The sequence below is a fragment of the Prunus dulcis genome, chromosome 1 (genome assembly GCF_902201215.1).
Source record: "Prunus dulcis chromosome 1, ALMONDv2, whole genome shotgun sequence".
Classification (NCBI taxonomy): Eukaryota; Viridiplantae; Streptophyta; class Magnoliopsida; order Rosales; family Rosaceae; genus Prunus; species Prunus dulcis.
In genome coordinates this window covers 32,575,680-32,586,975 of record NC_047650.1, presented here as the reverse complement: position 1 = coordinate 32,586,975, position 11,296 = coordinate 32,575,680, and the positions used below count along the sequence as shown (strand labels likewise).

The window sequence follows — 11,296 nt, the reverse complement described above, 5'->3', positions numbered from 1 at the left end:
TTCATCACTTTCTGATTCAACTTCAAACAGAGTTCTTATTCTCATACAAACAAAATCTTAAAACAGAACACTTGCTGATACAAAAATTCAAACTCAAACTCAGTGTCCCATGTTTTTTTAAAAAAAATGTATGACTAAAAATTAAATTTCAGAGATGCTCAATTGGACTGTGGTCCAAGTTCCAATTCTTGAAAAGCACTCAAAGCACTCACATACCTTGTAAAGACACCCAGGCATGCATGCATAAGAAAAAAGAAAATGGACAGAAATAGCAAAGATTCTCTTGTTTGAAGACTGCAACACCAAAAGCCTAAGAAAGCCAAACTGGGGGGCTGTGGCTAGCTTCATTGGATTCATATTGATGGTGCAGAAACAGAGTAAATTCAGAGGTTTATGCATCTTGCAATTTATGTTTGTGGACACATCTTTGGCAGCAGTTAGGTGGCTATGTACTTGTCCTGTCAACATGAATTTAAAAGAAGCTACCAGTATCATGGTAGAGAAACTACTTTTTTTATGAGCACTTAATAAATTACTTTTGTTTTCATCTCTGTTTTTGGCTTACAACTAGTGCAGATTCTGCAAACAATTGGCTTCATCAGATGAAGAAGTAAATGGCTTTCAATTTTACCAACAAGAATTGTCATTTCAGTTCATCTACCCCCCTAGCTATAAACTAGTTTTCAGTACTTTTTTGTTTTTACTTTTACCCAGATGAATGTAATGTTGGGCTGAACTTTGCCAACCCATTAAACAGCATGCAGGTTGATCAATCCCATGAAAATAACGTAGTGATGGGTTATAATTTCTGAAGCCACTTGCTTAATTACACAAAAGCAAAATTAAAGCAGTGGAGGGTGTGATTAAAATGATGAATTTTTTTTTTTTTTTTTGGGGGTGCTCTTTTGGCTGCTCATTTCATGAACACTAGAAGAAGAGGATGATACCAAGACCAGCAAGAGAGGAAAAGAAAAAGGAAAAGAAAATAAATTAAAGTTGGGTTTTAGACATCAGATTCATAATTTCACCCACAATATTCATATCACCCATGAAAAACAGGAGTCTTGAAGCTTCTTCCTTTCCTACACCTCAATCACCTCCTCTTCTTTCTTCCTCTTTTTAACTATTTGATTATATGTACGGACATCTACAACAAAATCAGACATCATTGATCATCAGAACCATGGATCAAGATCCACTGGGGCCCACGTATTCATCACTCTCTCAAACCATTCATCATCAACAGCCTCCCCTGCTTCGCAGCAGTCCATCACTCCCTTCCCAACCACCAACCCATTATTAGTATTACCACCGCATTCACTCCACGCCCCAACCCCATTCTCAGGCGAAAACCCCCCATTATTCCCGGTGGGACCCACGAACTTGACGCCGGCCATCACCGTCGACGCAGAGTCGGAAACCGACGCCCCGCAGCTCTCGCTCTTCCCGTTCCCGACCACCAGCGAAGGCATCGGAAAACTTGCCGCCGGTGACGACGGCTTGGCAGTGTTCGTCGCCGGAGTTGGCGTTATCTCCTTGTAGAGCTCTTGCATGACCTCCTCTATCAACTCTTCTTCGATGGGCATGTCCGGCGAGAGTTGGTCAATGAGCTCCGGGAAGTTTCCGGCCATTTCATCGGAGATGGAAGTTTCCGGCGAAGGAGACTTTGGGCCAGCTTCCATGCTCTCTGACTCTGACGAGAGTGAAAACAGAGCAAGCGGACTGCAAAGGAGACAACAGGGTAGAGTGTGTGTGTGTGTGTGTGTGTGAAGGAGCGAAGACAAGTGGATATAAATGGGTTTGAAAAGTAGGCGCCACGCTGGTATGGTTGTGCCACGTAGGATGGATGGGACAGGGGTGATGACGTAGGAATATTTATGTTGTAGCGAAGTGGTAACTGAAACCGAGGAATCAAAGCTGACGATTAGTACAGCCAAAAGTACTGCCTGTGTAGTCAGATTTAGCAAGATGGCTCGTGTTTCTGTGCTGCTCAGCTGTATCTCTGGTCGTGCTTACGACCGTTGACTGTCTTGTTGACCTATTTGTAAGCGGATCCGACGGTCAATGTTGGAGGTATTTGTCCGACTTGGAACATTGGTGGTGGATCTCATATTTAAAGGAGAAGACTGCCTCGGCAAACACAACTTTGCCAACATGGACGAGATTGCCCTCCCACACACAGCTGTGCATTACTATGAGCAAGTCAAGTTTATGTCTTTTTAAAGAAGCTGGATCAGGGGTCATGGTTTGATCAATACAGCAAGTGCCAGTGTGTTTGTTGTTTGAGCAGGGCAGTAAATTCATTCACATAACATCACAATTAAAAAATACACTGTAATTAGGCTAAGTACAACACCAAACCTGTCAGTCTTCAAATTAATCCATGTCTTTTGCACTAATACTGGTACCGTATATTCATTGTATTCTTGTATGTATTGTACATACTCACTGGCAAGGAAGATTGTCTAAGATGGAGACTCTCTGGAAAAATCTCAGTTTATAATACATTGATTGTACAGCAAGAACCGATGAATGGATAAATGACGTTTAGAGCAAGTTCTTCATTGGCGGTTTCAGAAGAATGCTTCTTCTCTTTCAAGAAACAACATATTGTTTAACTGAACCAGCTGATCATCCTGCATAACTGGCATTTGGAGTTGCATTGTATGCGATAGCTCACTATCTGTCATCGGGACGAAGAGTTGGACTTTTGGAGCACATCCTCATTGCATGAAGCTCTTTCAGCCTACTGGCTGGGTTGCACAAACCTAAAAGTTTTCAAGAGTTTCTCACATCAGAGCTTCTTACAGATAATCACCCTTTTTAAAACATTGCCTCTTATAAATAACACAGTACAAGAAGCTAAAGTGGAAAATGATCTGTTCAAAACTATCGGGAACGTTATTATTTTAAACAATCACATTCTTTTGCAAATAAGACATCCGGTGCTTTTTATTTTCTATGTCTACAATTCAAGTTCTGGTATTACTTGTCACACAGACCAGGTCAGATCAAGTGATCTAGGTATATTTTATTTGAAAGGAAGATACTGACTAATGATCCTCTTTGAAGAGCATCTACACAGATCAAGTCATACGTTGTTCAGGGTTAAAGTATTAAACTAATCTATGACTCGACAAATGCAATGCCAAAGGGTATGGACTATTCCATAAAAAGAAGGGTCATCCTTGCCTAGCTTGAAAGTGCTTTTATTCTTGAACTCAACCAATAATTTTCGTACATGTCGTATTGATATGCAGATCACAGACCAGAACAAAAGAATATGGTCTTATCAAAAACTAGCATAAAAAGAAATATTGCACCAGATTGTCATTTAAAAGATAACATAAGCCTTCGCCATCTACATTACAATACCACAAATAAATCAATGGTCTTTCAAATGTGCAGTATATAGCTAACCAGGAATTTTCTTCACAACTATATTGTGACAGATAATGTAATCATGCAACAATATTATGTTTTGGATAAAGTACCTGAACATTTTGGGATGTCCCACACTGCGATGGATGCAGGTGTGCAACGAGGGTCACATAATGCCCGATTATCCTCATGGTTGACATTCATAGCAAGCATCCACGACCCAATCATAACGTCCTCATTGCTAAACATTCTCAAACTGAAAAATAGAAAATACATCTATCAAGCAAAGGGACATCTATAGGAAACAAAATAACAGCTTAAGAACCTCTCCAAATGAGAAGCCCAATTTTTTTCAAGAAGAGTTCTGTAGATAGCAAAACCTTTACATGAATACGATAAAACAGAACAACGATGATAACAGAACAAAGTGGATTGAAGGAGCAAGGTAGATTCATATTTTACAAAAACTAAAGCCTGAGTCATGTTTCACATAATTGGAGGTTCAAAAAATTAAATATATTGGCAAAAGTCATAATTGAAAGAAACAATGACTAACATAAAGAAATCAAATACAGAACAGGTGGCTGACCTGTTATTTCTAGCAATTGCCAATGATGCAACCACTTCTGCAGACAGAACATATATAGGACCATAAGCATGCCGAAAGTATTCATTCCCAATTAGATGTCCTGATTTCTCATACCTGAATAATAAATGGATGGATGATCAGAAAAAAAGAATAAATTGATCACAAAGGTAAAAGCTCTGATTACAATTTGAAAACCCACATACCATTTCATTTTAGGGTCAGTGATTACTGGTCCTTTCTTCATGCATCCAATGTAGGTTTGTGAATGTGTTCGCTCCTTGGCTAGAAGTGTTGCTAGTCGATCTGACAAATTAAGAAAATATCATAAATTCTAATGTACTCATATTCACAGATTAATGAAAGCATAAAGTCTGGCATTACAGTATACCTGGACGCAAATAAATGTCGTCATCTGCTTTGACATAGTAATCTGCTTCGAAAAGTTGAAATGCTGCTTTGAAAAATGCCAACCTACAAAATAGCGTGAGAAACCAATATGACATAAACTGCTAAGAACATAAAGCCATCAACATGACAAATAGTTCAATAAAAACCGATGACTCCTACGTTTTCCATGGAAGGTTCAAATACTCTTCATTGACATCAATAACCAGAAAGTCTCTGTACTTATCTATCTCTTTCTGAACCCCCGCCATCTTCTTTGCATCTTTAGATCTCCCAATAACAAACCTAAAAGCTAAACCAGTAGCTTGTTCCAATCTACAAGAGAATGGTAGGAAAAAAAAACCTATTAAAACCCCAACAAAAAGAACAACAGGGCATTTTCATCAAAACCAGATTGTTGATCTTAATCTAGCTGAGCTGATAAACATCATAGCTAAGCTAACAAAGATCAACATCTGCAACTCATCATGTTAGGCAAACCCAGAAGTGATATCAAACAAGTGCATTGTATAACAATATACAAAGACAATATGATCAAAACCAACATCAGATATAAGAATTTAGGAACTTCACTGCACAAAAACAGAAATTTACCTCAAAAGGCCATCTGGGTCAGAAGGAAACCACGTGCTCCGCAAAGCCGCACGGCGATCAGCTGAGCCGAACCCGGTCTGAATTCCGACGAACCCAAGAAGCTTAGGCCGATCAACCAAGCCACCATTCTTATCACCGAGCTGCCGAGAGGTCGAAAGAGAGTAGAATGCCCGTAAGGTGTCTTCCGATTTGCCGCATCGAAAAACGGGAATGGGCATTGGGCGACGGAGGGCGGTGATGGCGAAGATGGTTCCGGCAAGGCCGATGAAGAGGGAGACGAGTGAAAAGACGATAATGGGCAGGGGAGAGCGCGTGGGGACAGGGGCAGAATTGGGTTTTAGGGGCTTGAGGAGCTTGGAAGAGTAAGAGGGGGAGGTGGCGGTGGTGGTTGGGAGAGAAGATTGGCGGTGGAAAAAGAGTGGCATTTTGGTGAAATTATGGAGTGAAAGTTGGAATGTTATACCAGTTTCTCTCTCTCCTCAGACTCTGCAGTGAGCTAGATCTCAGGGTCAGGGACGAAGAGAAAGAGTGACACTCAAGTCTCTCATGATCTCATCTACTCAAATGCAAAGTCTGAAGCTTTGCTTTGGGTGGAGATAGAGAGCTTAAAGAGGTTGGAAGTTACCATTCTACTTGTCCCTTTCAGTTTCACTTCGCTTTCTTTATTTTTTGGGTTTAAAAATAATAATAATAATTTTTCTTCCTAATCAGTTTTGGGTTTATCATTATTAACTCTAGACTTATTATCACAAAATATCCCGAAGGTTTACGAAACTATCAGATTGCATCTTTAATTTTTTTTTTTTTTTTTGTCATTCGTGGTCCTCAATTTTAGTATACATGATTACAAACAGTCCCTGTCGTAAGGTTCCGTTAAAAACTACGTTAGTTTCCTGAGGTTCACGCACCTATAACAAATGGTTCTTACAAAATTTTTTAATTTTTTTAATTTTAAATTTAAAAATAAAAAAACTAAGGGTAACATAAATGGTCCTCAAGTTTAAAATCCTTCTATAAATGGTTTTTTCATTTATAAATAATTTTAAAAAGAAAACCAAAATTTTATGAATTTTAAATTAAAAAAAATTAAAAAAATTCTTAGAGACCATTTGTGATAGGTGTGTGAACCTTAGATATGTTTTGTGATATATATGTATGCCACATTACTAACAGAGTTTTTTACGGAACCTAACGGCATGGACCATTTGTGATTGCACATACTAACCTTGAGGATCATGAGTGACACAAAAGAACTTTAAGGATGCAATATGATAGTTTCGTAAACTTTAAGGACGTTTTGTGATAATAAGCCTTAACTCTAATCAGTTTTGGGTTTTGCATTGTTAACTCTAATCAGTTTTGGGTTTTGTATTTTTAACTCTAATCAGTTTTTGGTTCAAGAATATCTTTAGATTTGTGAGACAATTCATATTGAAAGTTGAGTGAACACAAGGTATTTTTTGGGTTTTGCATCAGATCATCACAGCCACATTGTTTTGTTTTCTTGTCTTTCAGCAAAGAAACGGGTGAAAAGGGTATTGGAGATTTTATAAAATATATTGGAGCCATCCCAATCTAAAAGACAACAACTTGTCAACTACTCTCTTAGCAACCAAGTGGAAAGAATTTGATTTTCCCTTGCATTTACTAGTACTACTAAACAATGAACATAAAACACCAGAAAAATAGAAAAGGGGGAAAGAAAATCAAGCCCAAATTGCAAGCAAGGACATCAATCCAGCTCCAACAAAGAGACAGCAATAAGATACAACTTGGAGCCTAAAATTGCAGCTCATCCTCTTACTCAAGAAATCAGCAGCAATGAGGTCCACCAAGGCCATGTACACCAGAATGCCAGCAGACAGGGAATCCAAGATGCCTTCAGTTATCAAAGCTCCTGGGCTGTATGGGTTGTAAAATGAAGAAATGGCCGTCCCAACGCCGATCCCGAGGGGAGTTGTGATGGCAAAAAAACAGGCCATGACAGTTGCTGTGAGGGTCTTGATCTGGGCTTGAGATATGCAGCCTCCAAGTGCAAAGCCTTCAAAGAACTGGTGGAAGGAGAGAGCTGCAACTAAGGGTCTTATGGTGCATGGGCTCTGTGAAACTCCCAGAGATAGGCCGATGATGACAGAATGTGATACAATCCCAAGTTCCAAAATCTGCATACAAACACCAAAACAAAACAAAAAAGCCAAAATAATCAGTATACCAGTAAACTAAAAATTTGGGCTCATTACTTTCGTATTTTAGGACAGAATAATCCCCAATTTTTTCTATCTCAGCTTACCACATTTTATGCGAAAAAACAGAGCAAATTTTTTTACGAAATAAGTCCAATCTGGACTGACCAGGCCCTTCCAAGAGGATGGCATCTGCATGGAAAAGTTTAATGTGTTTTTAAATTTTAACGAGCCTAACATTTAAATTCGAGATCAGTTTTTATTTTTAACTCCTTTTTTTCCCCTCTTTAGTCTTCTTAAGGTTGGTGACATAGAAGACTAAAACGCAAATGTAGGTTACATTAGTTGGTCAAGAAAGTGTGTCCGTCCCTATCACCCAACCTATTTTAATAATTTAGAATATTGCCATTGTTAAAAAAAAAAAACCTAATAACATTTCCAAATCCATTAACCACAAGGGGTAAAGGGTCCACCTTTTAGTTCATACATATATTGACCATCCAAGAATGGAATATGATCATGAGTGGGCGCCACTGGACGAAGATGATACACACTTTTTACCTACTGCGTAAAGTATGCTAAGAAAACTCCACCAGCCAAAAAGCGGAAAAAAGACGCATTCTTTTCTGGGCCGCAGTTCAATAGCAATAATTAACGCGCAGACAACGACGTACCGAACCGCAAATTACAAAGGAGTCTTTGGCGGTAAATAAAAGCAAAGTACCTGAGAAACGACGACGTGCCGAACACCACTATCCTCGTCAGCATCACCGAACCCGTGAGAATGCCCGTGCCCGTGATCGTGCCCGTGTTCAAGTTCGGGTTCCCGCGCCACGTGGCCGTCACACGCGGCCTGCCCATGCGGGTGGCTGTGTCTATGGTGCGCCGCGTGCGCATGCATTCCCACAATGTGCATCCCACCGCCTTCCTCTTCCCCAAACACCTTCCCATTCAGATCCTTTTGGGGATGCCCCGGACCCACGCCCGCCTCAATTTCCGGTACATCCGACCCGACCCGGACCTGGTCCGCGATGGGCCGGGCCAGCCCCTGTTTCCTCTCGTAATACTGCGTCCCGACAAAGTCAACGAGCAACGTGGCAAGCGAGGCCATCATGGCGAAAAAGCCCGAGAACGGAAACTTGGCCCACGGGAATTCGGGTAAACACGGGTTGTTCAACGCCTCCGACCCGCCATTAAGCATGTGCACGAACCCGGTCGCCAGAATGACGCCGGCCGCGAAGGCTTTGGCCGCGACAAAGAGGCTGCTGTCGGTCCGGAGAAACCGGCGATTTTTTCCTACGAGGGGAATGGCTACCCCGACGACTCCGGCGATGAGAATCGAAGCGACGGCGATGAGTTTGAGGACGAGCGCCGATGACTCATCGCGGCAGGAGGCCTCGACCTCGGAGCTCTCGCAGCTCGTGTTGGCCATGGACTGCAAAAGCGACTCTTTTTTTGAGCGCCCAAAAAAAAAAAAAACAGAATTTGAAGAAACAGATTTTAGAAAAAGGAGACTTTTTTCGTTATTGGTATTTGTTTTCAATTTCAATTATTATCGCAGAAGCGGGATTACCTTTGAAAAACCGAGCTTTTTCTCGGAAACCAGAAGACCAGAGCAGGGGCAAAAGATCCTACACAAAACGCAGCGTTTTAATCAGAGAATCGAATCGTAGAGAAATGGAAATTCATGCGTGTGCGAGAGAGCGAACCTCGATGAATAACATGGGGATGTGGTTTTTTTTTTGGTGGTTTATATAAAATTTCCACCGAAATTGCTTGATCTAGAAAACGGGAATCTCGATTTGATAGTTTTGATGGGGGAAGAGACGAATTTCAATTTGGGGGATGTCTTGATGTTGTTGGGAGAAGCAGAGCACAGAAACAGACACATAATATACAGAGGGATGGAGAGAGAGAGAAAGAGATGGAAGAAGCAAATTGGGAGGGAGGAGGACGGGCATTAGGAGAGAGTGTCGACATATTTTGACGAAAGCTCGCGTGCGCGAAGAGAGGCAAAGGCTTCAACTTGGACCTTTAGCTTCACAATGAGCGCGAGAGTGTCGACACTCGGTGCTCATTTTTGGATTTTAATAATTTAGATTGCGTACATAACCTGAAAAAGAAAAAACTTTTTCTGCTTTTATTTTGATTCTATTGTATGTAGTGAAGACGTATATATAGCACGTTTGGGAAAGAGATGGAAAATATATTCAATTCATAGATTTTTAGTAACTGATTCATACATTGTAATGTGAGATTTACATGTTTTTGTATTTTTTTTAGTTCTGTATGCGATTAATAAAACACAAAATGAAATCAGGAATCAAAATCATTCTAATTTGTTTAATAACGATCTCGTCTCACAACTTGAATTGAACTTAAAATTCAAGTTGAAATGGAAGTATTTTCATTTTGGTCAAGTAATTGGAGTATTTTCATTTTGGTAATTGATGGAGGAATCAAATACTTACAGTGTTTTAGCTTTGGAGAATTGTTGCTAGTTGACATTTGATTAGACTGAAAAGAAGTGCATGGTTCAGACGTAACCAAAATCTCACCTCACCCTTTCTTTTTCAATCAAAAAATTGACAACGTAAATCAATCAATGCGTATCATGAGTAATAGATTCTGAATTTGTACTTCTAAAGAATATGCATTTGATTCTGAGTTTGTGCTTCTAAAGAATATGCATTTGCGTACACTATATTGTTGTCGTAAATGATATTTGAACTCATAAGTTAATGTTTTTCTGTTCAATAATTTTATAACAAAGTTGCCCATGCATGAGATTCTTCTATTTTTAAGTTGAAGCCTGCTAGTGCCTACCACCACCTTCTTTTGTTCATGTGACCGCCACAAAATATTCCATTTTTACTTTTACAAGAAGAAAGACAAAGCTAAACTGAGGTGGGAAGCCAATATGTTCTCAGTGGACATGTGACGTATTCAGTAAAACACTGCTGATGATCACATGGTCTGTGACCACCAGAACCTGGCCTCGCCTCAAGCATGAAACAGGCGCCGCTCTTTTGGTACCAAATATTTTATGGTAAGATCAGTTCAAAACTTTCCCGGTCTTGATGTGGTTTTGGTTTATGATAAACTTTAGAAAAGCAAAATTGTTTGAATATGCCATGCAAACTTTTCCTCTGTTTCTTACATTACGTATGACAATATGTGATCAACATGGAGTTAGGGTGCATCAATCAAACCCCTCTTCATCCTCATTATTTCAAAGTCTTCTCCTTCTATTTTCTTTGTCCAGATGAGGGAATATCTAAAAGACAATGCCCTCCCCAGCTTTGAAATACCAGTTCCTCCATCCCTTGCAAAACACAAGGGACCCAATGGCAGCTCCAAGGCCAACAACATATCCAGTTTCAACACTTATAACATCCCAATAATCTGATCATGGCCTGAATTTGGAAAACGCCTTCCATTGGACATTGGCTGTGGTGAAAACACTGCAGCTATGTCATCTGTTGTCAAAGGAGGCCCCAATAAATCCTTGTTGCCTTCAAAGGATGATTTTGGAAATGTTGAAAACTGAGTGCTGTGTGAGATCCTGCCAACCAACTGATTGTTTGAGAGATTCAAGAACGAGAGCAAAGTGAGCTTTGCAAACTCTGCTGGAATTTGCTCGTTCAGGCTGTTCACTGAGAGATCTGACGACTCGAGTTTTTGCATGTTACTTAACGATGGTGGGATTGCACCTGTGAAAGCATTGTTGGACAAGTTGAGGATGTACAATGATTTGAATCCTCCCACCTCCGCAGGTATTTGTCCACTGAATTTGTTGCACAAGAAGTTGATCGCAGTGAAGATAGTTAAAATCTTTACTAATAAAAACATCTCCATGTCTTTGCTCACAACTGTTATTGAATCCTGATAATTAATATCATCTGATCCATCCACATCAAGAAGGTGGTTGATTTCTGAGGGGGATTACCTTGGTTTGCCAGCATTGCCTGCCATGTTCTCAAAGATCTTCCTGGTATTTCCCCATTGAAATTGTTATGAGCTAAGTCTATGATTTGAAGCATTGGCCAGGTGCCATGGGTCTCCAGCCATCCGATGTGCCCATAAAATTGGGATTTGTCCCTGAAGCTGGTTGGAATGAATTTCAAGCAAGCTTAGAGCAGAA

At 40.2% G+C, this 11,296-nt stretch overlaps 4 protein-coding genes across 6 annotated transcripts; all 4 read right to left on the bottom strand.

The window, feature by feature from the left end:
• Positions 1 to 963: 963 nt before the first annotated feature.
• Positions 964 to 1,879, bottom strand: LOC117614562. The gene has a single exon (XM_034343418.1). The coding sequence runs from the start codon at positions 1,680 to 1,682 to the stop codon at positions 1,176 to 1,178; it is 507 nt and encodes a 168-aa protein (XP_034199309.1). The 5' UTR covers positions 1,683 to 1,879; the 3' UTR covers positions 964 to 1,175.
• Positions 1,880 to 2,320: 441 nt separating this feature from the next.
• On the bottom strand, positions 2,321 to 5,698 carry LOC117614561 (probable beta-1,3-galactosyltransferase 12). Its single transcript, XM_034343417.1, has 7 exons — positions 4,970 to 5,698; positions 4,538 to 4,690; positions 4,359 to 4,441; positions 4,174 to 4,273; positions 3,971 to 4,084; positions 3,495 to 3,637; positions 2,321 to 2,768 (listed from the first exon to the last, which is right to left on the bottom strand). The coding sequence occupies exons 1-7, from the start codon at positions 5,392 to 5,394 to the stop codon at positions 2,680 to 2,682; spliced, it is 1,107 nt and encodes a 368-aa protein (XP_034199308.1). The 5' UTR covers positions 5,395 to 5,698; the 3' UTR covers positions 2,321 to 2,679.
• A 795-nt stretch (positions 5,699 to 6,493) lies between these two features.
• LOC117615540 (zinc transporter 4, chloroplastic-like) lies at positions 6,494 to 9,232 on the bottom strand. Of its 3 annotated transcripts, none has more exons than XM_034344639.1 (4): positions 8,862 to 9,232; positions 8,726 to 8,783; positions 7,877 to 8,601; positions 6,494 to 7,131 (listed from the first exon to the last, which is right to left on the bottom strand). In XM_034344639.1, exons 1-4 carry the CDS (start codon positions 8,874 to 8,876, stop codon positions 6,676 to 6,678), a joined length of 1,254 nt encoding a protein of 417 aa, XP_034200530.1. In that variant the 5' UTR covers positions 8,877 to 9,232; the 3' UTR covers positions 6,494 to 6,675. The 3 variants fall into 3 exon arrangements, with proteins under 3 accessions (XP_034200530.1, XP_034200531.1, XP_034200532.1); XM_034344640.1 differs by having other exon boundaries at positions 7,877 to 8,587; positions 8,862 to 9,231; XM_034344641.1 differs by having other exon boundaries at positions 7,877 to 8,587; positions 8,726 to 9,231.
• Positions 9,233 to 10,539: 1,307 nt separating this feature from the next.
• Positions 10,540 to 11,010, bottom strand: LOC117618322 (putative receptor like protein 25). Its single transcript, XM_034347915.1, has one exon. It carries the CDS (start codon positions 11,008 to 11,010, stop codon positions 10,540 to 10,542), a length of 471 nt encoding a protein of 156 aa, XP_034203806.1.
• Between the last annotated feature and the right edge of the window lie 286 nt (positions 11,011 to 11,296).

Coding starts and splice junctions, on each gene's coding strand:
- LOC117614562 (XM_034343418.1), bottom strand. CDS start 1,682: ATGGAAGCTGGCCCAAAGTCTCCTTCGCCGGAAACTTCCATCTCCGAT.
- LOC117618322 (XM_034347915.1), bottom strand. CDS start 11,010: ATGGAGATGTTTTTATTAGTAAAGATTTTAACTATCTTCACTGCGATC.
- LOC117615540 (XM_034344639.1), bottom strand. Junction 8,602..8,725: donor AAAAGCTCGGTTTTTCAAAG/GTAATCCCGCTT, acceptor GCTCAAAAAAAG/AGTCGCTTTTGCAGTCCATG. Junction 7,132..7,876: donor GGCACGTCGTCGTTTCTCAG/GTACTTTGCTTT, acceptor GTTTGTATGCAG/ATTTTGGAACTTGGGATTGT.
- LOC117614561 (XM_034343417.1), bottom strand. CDS start 5,394: ATGCCACTCTTTTTCCACCGCCAATCTTCTCTCCCAACCACCACCGCC. Junction 4,691..4,969: donor GACCCAGATGGCCTTTTGAG/GTAAATTTCTGT, acceptor ATTCTCTTGTAG/ATTGGAACAAGCTACTGGTT. Junction 4,274..4,358: donor CGACATTTATTTGCGTCCAG/GTATACTGTAAT, acceptor TTAATTTGTCAG/ATCGACTAGCAACACTTCTA.